The sequence below is a fragment of the Galleria mellonella genome, unplaced genomic scaffold (genome assembly GCF_026898425.1).
Source record: "Galleria mellonella isolate WM207_F2 unplaced genomic scaffold, CSIRO_AGI_GalMel_v1 utg200, whole genome shotgun sequence".
In the NCBI taxonomy this organism is placed as follows: Eukaryota; Metazoa; Arthropoda; class Insecta; order Lepidoptera; family Pyralidae; genus Galleria; species Galleria mellonella.
Window position 1 is genome coordinate 3142816 of NW_026442034.1, and position 14812 is coordinate 3157627.

Sequence of the window (14812 nt, forward strand, 5' to 3'; positions counted from 1 at the left end):
ACATATATTGACCTATGTTTAGAATTTAAATTAAGAACCTTAAGTCCTTGGTGTCATTTATCGCAATTGTTTATTGCTTAGATTATTATTTTTATCTCTTTATAAATGCGCAAAATTAAAACAGCGCGTAAGGCAAAGGAATTAGAGGCGTAATGCTGTTATGTTTGTTTGAAAACTGTAGTGATAAATTGTGATAAAATTGTTCTATTGTCAAAAGGATATTATTGATTAATGGTATTATCATTTGGTATTGTAATTGCTATGGTAATTATTTATAAACAGACGTGCCGTACGTCCCTTCATCAACTTTGTAAGCTTTTATAAAAAAAACATGATATTCAATCATATGCAGTGATATATATATATATATATATATATATATATATATATATATATATATATATATATATATATATATATATATATATATAATTATTTTAATGAACTTTGAATACGATAAGATAAAAGAATGAAGTTTATCTAGGACTCTGTAATTATTTTAATCTATGTTAAATTTGATAGTATCAAAATTTTCCAACGCACCTAACATAATTATTTTAAATAACATTTCTGTAGAAATACGTATTGTATTATATTTTTATTTATTTAAATAAATTTAACCAAAATTTCACCAAAAGAGAATATAAAGAGGTATAAAACGCAAACTTTTTTTTGCGTAATAATGGAATGGTAACCCCACCCGCGGTATCGGTGTACACCGGCGGGGCACCAGTGAAGGATGATAGGATAGCAGGTAAGTTAATCCATCGTGAAAAATTCAACAAGAATTGTTCACGATGGTTTCCAGGGGGATTCACGTGGAGGTCGACCTAATAAGGCATATTGGGGGGGAAAGGGATTGTTAGTAATGGGGTCAAATAGCTCCATTACTAACAATATACCCTATTAGGTCGACCTCCACGTTGTCCCCCTGGAAACCATCGTGGCTAATTCTAGTAGAATTCGTCAGGATGGGCTAACTGACCTGCTTTCATCCTCATTAGTCATCTATCACTGGTGCCCCGCCTTTTTATACTGATAGCGCAGACGGGATTACCATACCATTATCACCCATTAAAAAAAATAGGGTATATTGCTAGCAATGGGGCTGTCAAACTCCATTGCTAACAATCCCTTTCCCTTACCATTCAACCTTTGGATTGAACAGTGAATCACGAACGCGGTACTTCATTATCGAAATAGGTAAAGAAAATAACAACTAATAATGTATGCCTATACACAATAAATAAATAAACGCAGACTATATTCAATATCTGGGTTTTTCTCACTTCAAAACCTAGATTCTTACCAGTGTTTTTTAAAAATAAAAAGGGATTGGTATTTTTTGATAGGTGAAAATAGTATGGTAACCCTGCCTGCCTGTACTAACGGGATACGCTGGCGGAGCACCAGTGAAAGGTGATAGATGAGAATGAAAACAGGCCAGTTAGCCCATCATGATAAATTCATCAGGAATTAACTATAATAGTTTCCATAGTAGGTATATTGCTAGCAATGGGATTCTCAGTCTCCAATACTAATAATCCCTTTCCCCCAAATGGATTGGTTACACCGCCTACGCTGGACTTGTGCTGGCAGGACACCGACAAGGAACGATAGGTGAAAATAAAATTTTTCGCTATAAAGTAACCATGACGGTTGCCAAAGGACCACTTGGAGGTCGCTCACTTATAAAAAATAAGTGGTGTTCCACAAAAAAAAGTCTAAAGTCGTTTGCTTGGGTACCTGTATCGTGGCTTTGGTATCTGTCCCATTCGTGTTTCAACCGTAAAGCAGTTGTGTTTGCATGGCCGTGTTTCGGTTTGAAGGGTGGGATATGGCGTGAATTTACTGGGTACAGAGGAATAACACCTGAGTCCTCAGGAATGGCAACGCATGGGGGTATCATGGGCGAAACAGTATACTCTGTTATGTCCATGGTACTGCATACGTCTATAGGCGACGTTACCACTTTCCATCAGGTGGGCCGTCAGCTTGTTTGCCATTCTAAGTTGTATAAAAAAAATATAACCGACTTCAATTGTGGCAAACTTCAAGCCTTTAAATTCTATTCTATTCCCTTCACATGTCCAATCCTAAGAAAGATTACAAGAGAAATATATCGAGAACGAATAAATAGTGATATCGGTAGGAGCCGTCCTAGACGGACATATGTTGATCAAATAGTAAAGAAGGGCTAAACTAAAAGTACCCGTAACCCGAGAGCCTGTATGAATAGATTGATGAATATAGAGGAAAAAATTTAATAGAAGCACTTAACGTTTCATTGTTTCTGCCTACCTTAAAAGGGAGACAGGCGTGACAAATATGTATGTATGTATGTCCAATCCTGTCATATCGTAGTATGTTTACGACCAGTCTGTTTACGTTATCACCGTAGGTACTCTCTGCGTCATAATTTTTGTTCTAACCTATATACATATGTAAGTGGGAAGAGATTTCTAATAATATATCTTGTCAGGTCAATATCCAAGTAATCCCCCCTGGAAACCATAGTGCTTAATTCCAGGTGTATTCATCACGATGAGCTAACTGGTCTGCCTTTCCATTCTCTCGTATCATCCCCATACTGATGCCCCGCGAGCGTGCACTGTAAGCGCAGGCGGGGTTACAATTCCATTGTCATCCATTAAAAAAACCTATATCAACAACAAGGTAAGTGTGACCAAATTAAAACTTTAAAATGCATTATTATTTATTGCGTGTTAAACAGTTATGATTGTCTACTTTATAACTTCTATTTATTTTGTTTTATAATTTCTGCATCTTTTTAATGCGTAAAAACTCATTTTATTTATTAAGTATTTCTTTTTATACAACTTAGAATGGCAAACAAGCTGACGGTCCACCTGATGGAAAGTGGTAACCGTCGCCTATAGACATGAGCAGTACCATGGACATAACAGAGTATACTGTTTCGCCCATGACACCCCCCATACGTTGCCATTCCTGAGGACTCAGGTGTTATTCCTCTGTACCCAGTAAATTCACACCATATCCCACCCTTCAAAGTGAAACAGCCATGCAAACGCAACTGCTTCACGGTTGAAACACGAATGGGACAGAGGTACCCAAGCAATCGACTTTTGTACAAAGTCTCCCTCTGGTAAAGTAAAAATTAAATATATATACGTCAAGATACATTATGTGTATATATATAAATATATATATATATATATATATATATATATATATATATATATATAAAATAAAAAAACGAGTAAGCTAATTTTGAAAATTAGCTGACAAAAAATTGATCCATTTTTGAAACTTGATGCTCTATGTATATAATCTAAGGTAACAGTGTATTCTGCTATCCCAGTTTCAATCAAAATGTATAACTTTGGAAACCGAACAAAATATCTGTGATCAATATATCTGTAATTTAATCTATAGGATTATTATGTTAATTCAAAGCCAAAACAAATAAATATTATTTATTATCAGCATCGCGTAAATATACACGTCAATCATAATACTTAATACCTATCTTTAATCACACATACATACAGTTTTTATTCATATAAATATATTTTATACATAATTTATTAATATAAGTTTATTTGTTTGTGTTATTTGTGCCTAAGATTATATTACCTATCTAAATAAAATTTAATAATTTTATTTTAAATTCTTAAAAATTACATATATAAGATGCCGTTTTTTTCTGCGGAGCAAAAACTACATATTATGAAATAAAATATACTTATTGACACACGATAGAGCATTCTAAATTCAAATATTTTTCAATGTACAGAAATTCTGGGTTTTCTTCTTTAAATTTATCTGTTAATATTTTAGTTTGATAATTTCATGAAATTTATGCTTTATAGATGATTCGGAGATTAATCATCAAATACTATTTAACAAAATTCTTCGCCGCGTCTGTCTGTATGTTCATGATAACCTCAACGAAAACAAAGTAACTAAATCTACTAAACGGATTTTCATACGGTTTTCATTTTGTTACATAGTGATTTCTGAGGAAGGTTTAGGTGGTAATTCTGTAAGGGTTTGTATAAATAGGTGGAAATTTGATGATGATTGCACATTTTAATAGTCCTTCACCCTAAGTCAGTGGTTCTTTGATAATTCATCTATGATCGTATAATTTTATCTTTTTATTTTGCATAAATGTCTACCAATAATTACTATTATAGGTAGACAGTACTACTATAATGTTATTACTTCAAATTTACGTATATATATATATATATATATATATATATATATATATATATATATATATATATATATATATATATATATATTTACGTAATTGTACGTTGTTACGATGTCATATGCATTTAGTTAATCTTATTTTTATTCGTGAAAATCTGTATGTAATTGGCCATTTGTATTTACTGTTTATTTTTTTTTAATGAAATTTTTAGCTGTCAGTTAAGTTTGTTGCTATGGACGTATGCAACATTAGGGGTATCACGTGCGCGTGCCAACACTGAAGAAACTTTACTTTTACCTGTACTGCCAACATTAAAAAAAATATTTTTATTCAAAAAATATTTAAGTCAAAATATATATTAAAAATAATATAAAAAAATACAAATATATAAAAAGACTAGCTAGACAAATTATCAGGGACACTCCTACTTCAAAATAAAAAAAAATCTATATGTAGAGTCAATTTCGATAGAATTAAACAAATAATTAATGGACCTGATCAAAGGACCAATAATAATAGTACCTACAAATAAATATGTTTCGTTTTGTCACTAAATTTCATTCACTATGTTTCAGTAATAATTTCAACAAAACGGTTACCTTTTCATTAATTTCTATTAAAACACATTATAGATATTAGTCGCGGTGAGCCTTCGAGAGGGAGACTTTGTATAAAAGTCGATTGCTTGGGTACCTCTGTCCCATTCGTGTTTCAACTGTGAAGCAGTTGTGTTTGCATGGCTGTGTTTCGGTTCGAAGGGTGGGATATGTCGTAAATTAACTGAGTACAGAGGAATAACACCTTAGTCCTCAGGAATGGCAACGCATGGGGGGTATCGTGGGCGAAACAGTATACTCTGTTATGTCCATGGTACTGCTCAGGTCTATAGGCGACGGTTACCATTTTCCATCAGGTGGGCCGTCAGCTTGTTTGCCATTCTAAGTTGTATAAAAAAATACATGAGTTTATATCTTTTAAATCATCTATATACTTAATGACAGACATAATATATAATGTAAACAACATCATCATTTATTTAACATGCATTGAAACAATACAATAAGACTGACATGATGAGTTCTGCAGAATTCTAAATAAGTCTAGCATAAAACAAATAATTAATGTCTAATGTTGACAGTAGGATTATTAATAACAATTAGTAATAGAATAAATATATACATACATATTAGAATTGCTTTCAGGGTGAAAAAGTTATTTAATTTAATAAAACAAGGATGAATTGCAAACTTATAGCAAAAATGGCGACTCATCGTGACAAAATTGTTATGATACCAATGTTTGACCAAACTCCATCGAATGCAATAAGAAATATCAAAGTTAGTTATAAATTGGAGGGTGCATTACATATTAAGTATCTCTTTTTTTCTTTCAGATTTCACTTAAAAATACGGCCGAAATAAGAACCTTTGCCTCTTTGAAGACGGTTAAAAATAAATGCGTCACTGAACGATAAATTTGACAGTAATAAGTATCGATAATGATTCTTCCATATATATATTTTTTTCTACGAATATTAATAGTTGATAGACCTCTAATATATCACTTGTATAAATAAAGATAAGGAGCAGGGACCCATCTCAGTACAGTTCATTAGTGTGCGAGTAATAATGAGCACTGTTAGCAGGACAGATTCGACGTAAGTTATTTATATTTTATTGATTCAATTCGAAATTTAAAAAACAGAATTTAAACATTTTTAGAACAACTTCCAAAAAGATGAGATTCTCAAATTGCCAGTATTCCTTTGTAGACGTGATTGGTAATTCGAATAATTCTTTTGAATTTGATAGTATTTACTCGCATATTAATTCCATATTCATTTTGTCGTAATAAACGCAGCAGTTTGTCTTTGCAAAGCATATCTATTAAGAAACATCATAGAAATAGATTACCACAAGTACAGTTCTTAATCTGTGACAGACTAAAAATAGCTTTGTGAATTCTAATTTTTTTTTTAATTTAATGTTCTTTAAAAAAATAACGTTTCGTTGTCTATTAACGAGTTTATTAGTTTTAAAATAAGAATGATAACATTAATTATTTATTATTATTAAATAATAATTAACAGACAGTATTAATTTGCACGACTCAAACAGCTGTTTTCTACTTATTTGCTGTTTACACAATGATGTTTACATTGAATGCAGTTTGATATGTTATGGAGGGAATTTCTTTGCGTACCTGCTTCATCACCTAACGACATAATTGTGTTTTAACTAGTTATATGTTTATATGTTGTGATAATGATTATCATTATGCTATCAAACCTGTAAAAAATTGTAGAGATATGAAAATTTATCGTGTTTTTATCGTAACTGATCCTCCTGTTATAATAAAGGTTTGTGTTTCATTTCAATTAGTACCGGTGCTTGGATAGGAGCAGTTCAACATGTGAGTTCTTTTTTTAATTATTTCAAAACGATTTCAAAGAGTTGAAGGTTTTTTTTTAATGTGATGGTATTTTTATGTATATGTAATGCTGTATCTAAGCTAGGACAGCACCGTTTTTGTTACTTCTTTGAGTCATTTAAAAATATTTAAACTTAACGTGACAGGTTTACTCGTACAAGTAAATAGTACCTATATATGATGGGTATCGTGCAATATCTGCGTGAAATCCAGATCGTAAACTTAAATATTTGTAAACAACGCAAAAGTTTTATATTTAATTTAGGAACGTCGTCGTCATTCCGTACAATTTTGTAATGGCTACAATTTTTATGTCTTTGAAAACTTAAATATTTAAAACATTGTATTTGTTTACATACTAAAAAAATCCATAATTTGAGGATTCTATCATATAATAGATATATCTAGATTGTAACAGTGCCTACCGTGTATCTGCATTGAATATTGTAAGATTTTTTTGTGCAGTAAAATCTTAAATTGTATAATACAGAGTTCTTAAGAAAAACATTGGACAATGGCGAAATTATCCTATAAAAGGATTTTCGTCTATGGGATAAGGTCCGTCGTTTATCTGACTGTAACTACTCTTCTACCAAAAAATCGTTTTCGATTTTGATAAAATTTGTATATTATAATTGTGTGGCGATAACTATGCAGAAATATCAAATTGTCACAAGAAACTCAAAAATTTAACATTTATTGCACCTACTTGTAAAATTTAATAGAGAATCTAATATATTTTTATTGAAATTATTCGACTATCGTAGATTTCGAGTGATGCGAGAATAAGTTTTATTTAAAAATGTTCATTTTATTTTATTTTAATGATAATAATATTCAATTTTAAGAAAATAATTTTAAAATAATATTAATATACAAAGTTGCGAAAATAAAAACAACTAATTAGGTTTATAGAGATAGACACTTGTAATTATGACCAATGGCCAAGGCCTATTGATATGAATTTCTGATAAGTATCAAATAGCGTAATTATTTGATGAAACATATTGGAAAATTATGCCTTTTTTCACTTGAAAAATCTGTCATGGCCACCCACTCGACCGTGGTGGATGTTTGAGTACTGGTAAACTCCTATCAACTATAACCCCATGATATTCTATAGATATAGTCCCTAATCTATGGTTCTGTCTTTTCACCATAAAACCAGGGCTACCATATCACTTTTATAGTCTTCAAAATTATCTATTTTACCAAATTTTACTGTTAAGTACGAAATTAATCATATTTTTGACTTGACTACTTTATAGGGCTCATAGACGATCAAGTCACTGATTAAAATGTAGTCAAACACTATTTGTCGAGTAAGAAATAACATAAAGCAGCTATCAAGCTATTCATAGTTGCATTATTATTTATTTATTGCCATTTATTAGTTTAAGTGTTATTGTTTTGATCAAATTATGGCGAGCTAACTAAATTGCTTGTCAGTTACGCTTAATATGCACCATGCATGTTTCTAAATGGGTGATGATTTTTGACGTAGATATTCAAATTAGAATCAAATTGACGTCAAATATACGTTAAGGTGATGTTTGTTTATCTTGTATTTTATTCGCGTATGGGGTCAGGTAAACCGTTGTTCGTCGATCAGATCGGGACTTTTGTGCTTTCTCCTGCTTTATACTATCATTTTATAGATCCTTTGTATTAATTAGCTTTACGATATCCCATGGTTTAAGATATTTATAGTCTCCTGGCTCCGGATATGCTGTTCTCAGTAGACTTTTATTTATAGTCTTCTAGCTCCGGTAATGTCGTTCCCAGTAATCCTAAGCATAATATCCATTTAATATTTGCTCAGTATTATGTGATCTCAATTTGAATCCCTCAAGTTCCGTTGTCTATCCGGCACGAAAAATTGCATATTCCTTCGTTTAGATTTAGTCGAATTAACATTACGTATCTAACCATTTAACATCTACAAATAAAAATATTTTTATAAGGTAATTGAAACAAAATAAACATACAAATATGTTTTTATATCAATCGCTTACAAATGATAGTAGTCGTTATATAAAAATTTTAACATCTTATCGCAGTGAAAGGTTAACATGGCAAGTACAACATATGTTTCTCAGATAAATGGCTAATATGTTTATACAATACAAAACAAAATTATGACTTTTCGAACATTATACTGGAAATGGCCCGAAAATAAGTAAACAGTCCACGTGATGAAAAGTTAATTTTTAACTTTTGCGTTTTTAACTTTTCGGCAATAAAGAAGCAGGTATGTAGATACTATTTACATACAAAGGTTTTTCATCGCGTTAAGTCCTGATTATGTATTTAAAATATGTGTTTAAAACACGTGACAAATGTTGTAATACATATGTATTTTCATGCTAAATGACATTTGATTAGGTAACGAAATTAATAAAGGTGTCTATCGTTAGATAATAAAATAATAAATTATAACAGTTCACTATCATCCCACTGCTGGGCATCTCACCTATAAAGATATTTATCTATTGTTATTATACTGGGAAAGTTGTGTATTCTTTACTTTGCACTACGAAGGGATTAAAACAGTTAGTTCCCTTTTAGGACATCTTGAAAATGGAAAGGAGTAATGACATGTTAGTCTTACTCTATCTCTAAATATACGCTAATATGATTATATAATACTATATTTTTTTTTATAAAATACTAGTTTTTTTCTCGCTACTTTGTATGCGTGTATTTCAGAAGTAGAAAAACTATATAGTATAGTAGTTTCTGCGTGATACCGGAACAAATATACAGACAGACAGATAAAATTACAGAAATTTATTATTTTAGCTTTGATTGCTGTTATAAGTTACCCCTCATATAAATTTTTCATAAAAAGTTCCCATGCAAAGATCATTTAGTTATATTTTGTAAAATAGGTAACAAATATTAGTAAGACATGAAACAAAACGTAATCTTACTATAAGGTCCCTAAAATGTGCATAATGCCGTAAACTTTCCATTAATATTGAAAACAAAGTATAGTTAATGAATTAATAGACTGATTTCTCTATATTATCGTACACATTTGCCGTGTAATCCTGGCATAGGATGGGCCACCACTTCTTTTCTCGTAAGAGGCGATTAAGAAATCTTAATGGTCGAGGGATTGGCAGTAGCGTCCCTCCTAAAACATCACCAAAATCTAATTGCGGGGGGGGGGAAGGAATGTTAGTAATAGAGTCTTACTGATCCATTGTTAGTAATACACCCTATCAGGTCGACCTCCACGTGGTTCCCCCTGGAAACTATCGTGGTTAAATCTAGTAGAATTCGTCACAATAGGCTAAGTGACCTGCTTTAATAATCACCTATCATCCCTCACTGGTGCCCTGCCTACGTATACCGATAGCGCAGGCGGGATGGCTATCCCATTATCACCCATTAAAAAAAACAATTGCGGATGCCAACCTGCCTATCTAGCGTGGCTATTACTGGCAAAACCCCTTTATGGGGGAGTCCTATGTTCAGCAGATGATGGTGATGAAGGATCATCATCATCATATCTGCCATTAACTCTTACCTATACAGCTGTGTAGGTACACGTGATTCTATTTACGACAGTGTAATAAGACCCTACGTTGGAATGATTTACTTGAAATTTGGCAGTGAGATAACCTAATGCCCAAGTTTGTACAAAGGGTACCACGTTATCAAAACACGTCATAAAATACATGCGTCCAAAGTTACATTTATCGTTATGTTTACAATTAGTAGGTAGTTGAGTTAGTTGACCAGGGTTTGGCGTGAATTTCTTTAAGGAATTATTGGAGTTTCATACAATTTAATACTTTATAAACAATAGCATGAGAAACAAAGTTATTATGTATTGTAAAGTCTCCATTGTGCATATCTGTTGAGTTGTAAATTACATAAAATAACCATCATCATACTGATTTTATTATGGTTATTTTATATTAATGGCTGACCATTAACTGTCCATTGCTCAACATAGGCCTTTCCCATAAGGAGCTTTTGCCAATAAATACCACGCTTAGCAGGCGGATTGGCAACCGCAGTTAGGCTTTGGAGATGTTTTAAGAGGGACGCAATTGCCCACCCTTCGTTCTCCTTTAGTCGCCTCTTATGACACCTACAGGATAGGAAGGGGTGGCCTATTCTATGCCGAAACCTCACGGGACCATTTTGAATATTTATTGAGTTATAAGTCATATAAAATACCATATATATGTTAAATTACAATTACATAGGACTAGATGTAATCGCGACATTTTCATTTAACTCTTCGATTATGGACATCGCAGAATAGGCTATGATAGGACCATGGGGTCCATGGTACCCCTCATGCGTTATCACTCCTATAGACTAAGAATTACGAATAGGAATTCAATTTGCTTGAATTTGTAATAATTTTCGAAATCCTAACTGATATCCGATTAGAATGAAAATAAATGAATTGTTTTTCGAATCAAATTGCAATGCAAATAAAGTGACAATCTATCGGTTTAATGATGGGATTGTAATAGAAACTTTTAATTAAAATAATACATAATAATAATAATAATATAATCTTATTTAGTTTATTGGTCAAATATAGAAATTGATTGATAGTTACCTTTTAGGGTCTAAACATGAATGGAGTTTTTTTTTAAAGTTTAAGGAATAACACCTGAGTCCTCAGGAATAGCAACGCATAGGGCGTATTGTGGCTGAAACAGTATAGTTATGATTATGGTACTGCTCATGTCTATAGGCGACGGTTACCACTTTCCATCAGGTGGGCCGTCAGCTTGTTTGCCATACTAAGTTGTATAAAAAGAAACAGTTAATGGATGATATAATGATGATGAATATAAATGTGAAAGTGAATTTATTTATTAATATATTTAATGTTTTTTTTTTTATATTAGTGTATTTAGTTATTCGTTTATTATCTCTTAGTGCCTTAATAAATTAATCAGTCACTATAAAAATTTATATACGTGCCCAATATATGAGATGGAAAAGGATATCCTGGTTACGCGGACGAAGTGGCGTATAAAAGCTAGTATATAATATTTTATAGTATTGAGTAATTCTCCATTGCAAAATTGTTTTAATTTAAAATTATCAAGTAAGGAGTCACGCGGTAAAAATATTTTCAAATTGGTATCTAACTTAAATTTATAGATACGCATTGAAAAAAATATCTATTTATCTAATAAATCCGACATTACATGGCCGGCCTTCGAGTTTTATCAATTTAATCAATTAATTGTTTTTATGTAATTATCATTGACAAATTACCTACATTATGTTATTAATATTAGGTACAGACATTTACGCACGTTGGACCGTAGCCTCTTTACGATTTAGCTGCCCTCTAGGACCTGTTTAATGAATACATGACAGATATTATCTATTTATTTACTTTTTAATGCTCTAATGAAACAATAATACAAAAAAAATATTATGCTATTAATTACTTCAATAAATAATTAAAACGATTAACTGTCTGATGTCTTGATACATATGATTTCGCTACTGCATCTTCATCACCTTCCCCTTCTTTCTTCTATTTTACCTCTTATGCGTTCCTATTTTAGGATTTTTTTAATGGGTGAAAATGGAATTGTAACCGTGCCTGCGCTATCGGTATAAGCTAGCAGAGCATCAATGAGAGATGATAGATTAAAATGAAAGCAAGTCAGTTAGCCCAGCGTGATGAATTCAACAAGAATTAACCATGGTGGTTTTCAAGGGGAACTACTTGGTAGTTGACCTGAAAGGACAATAGGGCTTTCAGACCTCTATCACTAACAATCCCTATTATTATTAAGACGTTAGAATATTTGATGAATGCCAAATTTTTAGCAAATACGATTACTAATTTTGGTAAACTTTTTTGGTTTCGAGTCTCCAAGATTGCTTATGTACCTCTGTCCCATTCGTGTTTTAACCGTAAAGCGGTTGTGTTTGCATGGCTGTGTTTCGGTTTGAAGGGTGGGATATGGCGTGAATTTACTGGGAACGGAGGAATAACACCTGAGTTCTCAGGAATGGTAACGCATGGGGGGTATCATGGGCGAATCAGTATACTCTGTTAAGTCTATGGTACTGCTCATGTCTATAGGCGACAGTTACCACTTTCCATCAGGTGGGCTGTCAGCTTGTTTGCCATTCTAAGTTGTACAAAAAAAAAATTATGAACTCAAAGTTGAAAGCACAGTTGAAAGGTCCACCGATGTAGGACGGGGGTAGCACTAGTTGTAAATGACCCAAATGCACCATACGCTACTATTCCTGAGGAGTAAGAGTATTAACATTGTTTATGCATTATATTTGCAGGGCGGACGAGCCACAAGTAATAACGGTGATCAGGCTAACCCTGGAGGTACTGTGGGCTGCTATTCGAGTAGTATTTGGATATCTAGTATGCATTTTCCAACATATCGTGCCACCTACGCCCAGAGATGTTTCAAATGAAATTGTATTGGTAAGTGTGAATTGAGGATGATATATATATATATATATATATATATATATATATATATATATATATATATATATATATATATATATATATATATATATATATATTATTACTAAGCAGCAAAAACGCTGGTAGACACTATTAGAAAGCCTGTTTATAAGCGAGAGGGTTTTTAATTACTATTATTATATACCAGTTAGATCATCATCATCATCATCCTATCAGCCGTTAAATGTTTACTGTTGAACATAGGTCTCCCCTTATGGGGGATAGGCTTCCTCATAGGGAGTTTGCCACTAGTCGCCACACTCGGTAGGCGAGTTGGCAACCGCAGACTATAATATAATACGACATAAATATCCTAAGATAAGCTATAATCTAATATATAAAATTCTCGTGTCACGGTGTTTGTTACCAAACTCCTCCGAAACGGCTTTACCGACTTTCATGACATTTTGTGTGCATATTCGGTAGGTCTGAGAATCGGCCAATATCTATTTTAATACCCCTCAATGATAAGGGTGACCTACCCCTAAAATTTTTTTTTATATTTTTTGACAAAATTTTTAATTGTGTTTTAAATATGATTTAGCATTGAAAAGTACATACTGCTTTAAATTTTCATCATTTTACGATCAACCCCTGTATTTTAATCGCGATTTTTATATTTCGCAATAAGTGGTAAAACAACGTTTACGGGGTCAACTAGTAATATTATAAAGAGAAGATATTTTATTTTTTGCTCGATCTTTCACCTGGCCTGAGCTGGTGTATTTTATTTAAATAAAAATTAGAAATTTCCATATATACCCGTGGAAAGTCGGAACAAGTCACTAGTTGTAAATAAAAACCCGTGGAATTATAAAAATACAAATCAGTAATAATTAGGTGTATATTATAATACATTTTGAGTATCAACATAAAGATAAAAATTCCTAGAATTAGTTAATTTACTATATTTATATCAATAGATAATAGTGTAATTATCAACAACTAGCTACTGGCTGATAATGTTACTGAACTTTGTTCAAGTCGAGTAATCGGATTCAATAGAATATTTTTATGATAACAGTAATTATGACCTAATATTATTTAATTTACGAAACACCTAAAGTTCTATCAATTTTATAAGATTCAAGCAATGAGCTAATTTATTTATTTATTCATTTATAGCAAAGCAACATATTAGAAATTAATACATTAGTAAAGTATCACATAAAACAGCACCAAATTTGCACACCAATAACTACTCCGCATAACATTCGATATCATAAATATTAAAAGAATGGCGACTATAGATTGAAAGTAACAAATTGGCAGCCTCAATGTAATATTGCAAGGATTGTAGGAAAATTTCAAGGTCCATACATTGGTATATTTTCTACACATGCGCATAATTGGATTGTGATATGATACATTGTTATTACTCCTTTTAGCTCTTCTCTTTGTAATGTAAATTCTAAACTTCAGATCACAGGCACCGGACATGGCATGGGACGAGCGGTGGCTCTGCGACTGGGCAGGCTAGGCGCTACAATTGTGTGTGTGGACATCAATAAACAAAACAACGACGAAACTGTAGAGCTTATCAAGCAAGAAAAAGGAAAAGCCTATGGATATATGTAAGTATTTCATTTGTCCACTTCACATATTGTACTTATAGTGAAATTATTGGATAGATACTGTGACTCAAGATTTTCATATTGTTTTAAAATTATAACTCCTTTCCACAA

The 14812-nt window shown here is 32.0% G+C and overlaps 1 protein-coding gene across 3 annotated transcripts in view; it reads left to right on the forward strand.

Annotated features, from left to right (window-relative positions):
- Positions 1-14812, forward strand: part of LOC113513526 (epidermal retinol dehydrogenase 2-like) — a 101546-nt gene that overhangs the window by 82856 nt on the left and 3878 nt on the right. Inside the window, exons 1-3 of one of the 3 annotated variants that reach the window (XM_052894183.1) lie at positions 5736-5861; positions 12935-13082; positions 14550-14701. In XM_052894183.1, the coding sequence (XP_052750143.1) occupies positions 5833-5861; positions 12935-13082; positions 14550-14701 (329 nt within the window). In that variant the 5' untranslated portion in view covers positions 5736-5832. Of the gene's footprint in view, positions 1-5735; positions 5862-6471; positions 6617-12934; positions 13083-14549; positions 14702-14812 lie in introns of those variants that run through there. The other 2 variants (XM_052894184.1, XM_052894185.1) reach the window with 2 other exon arrangements.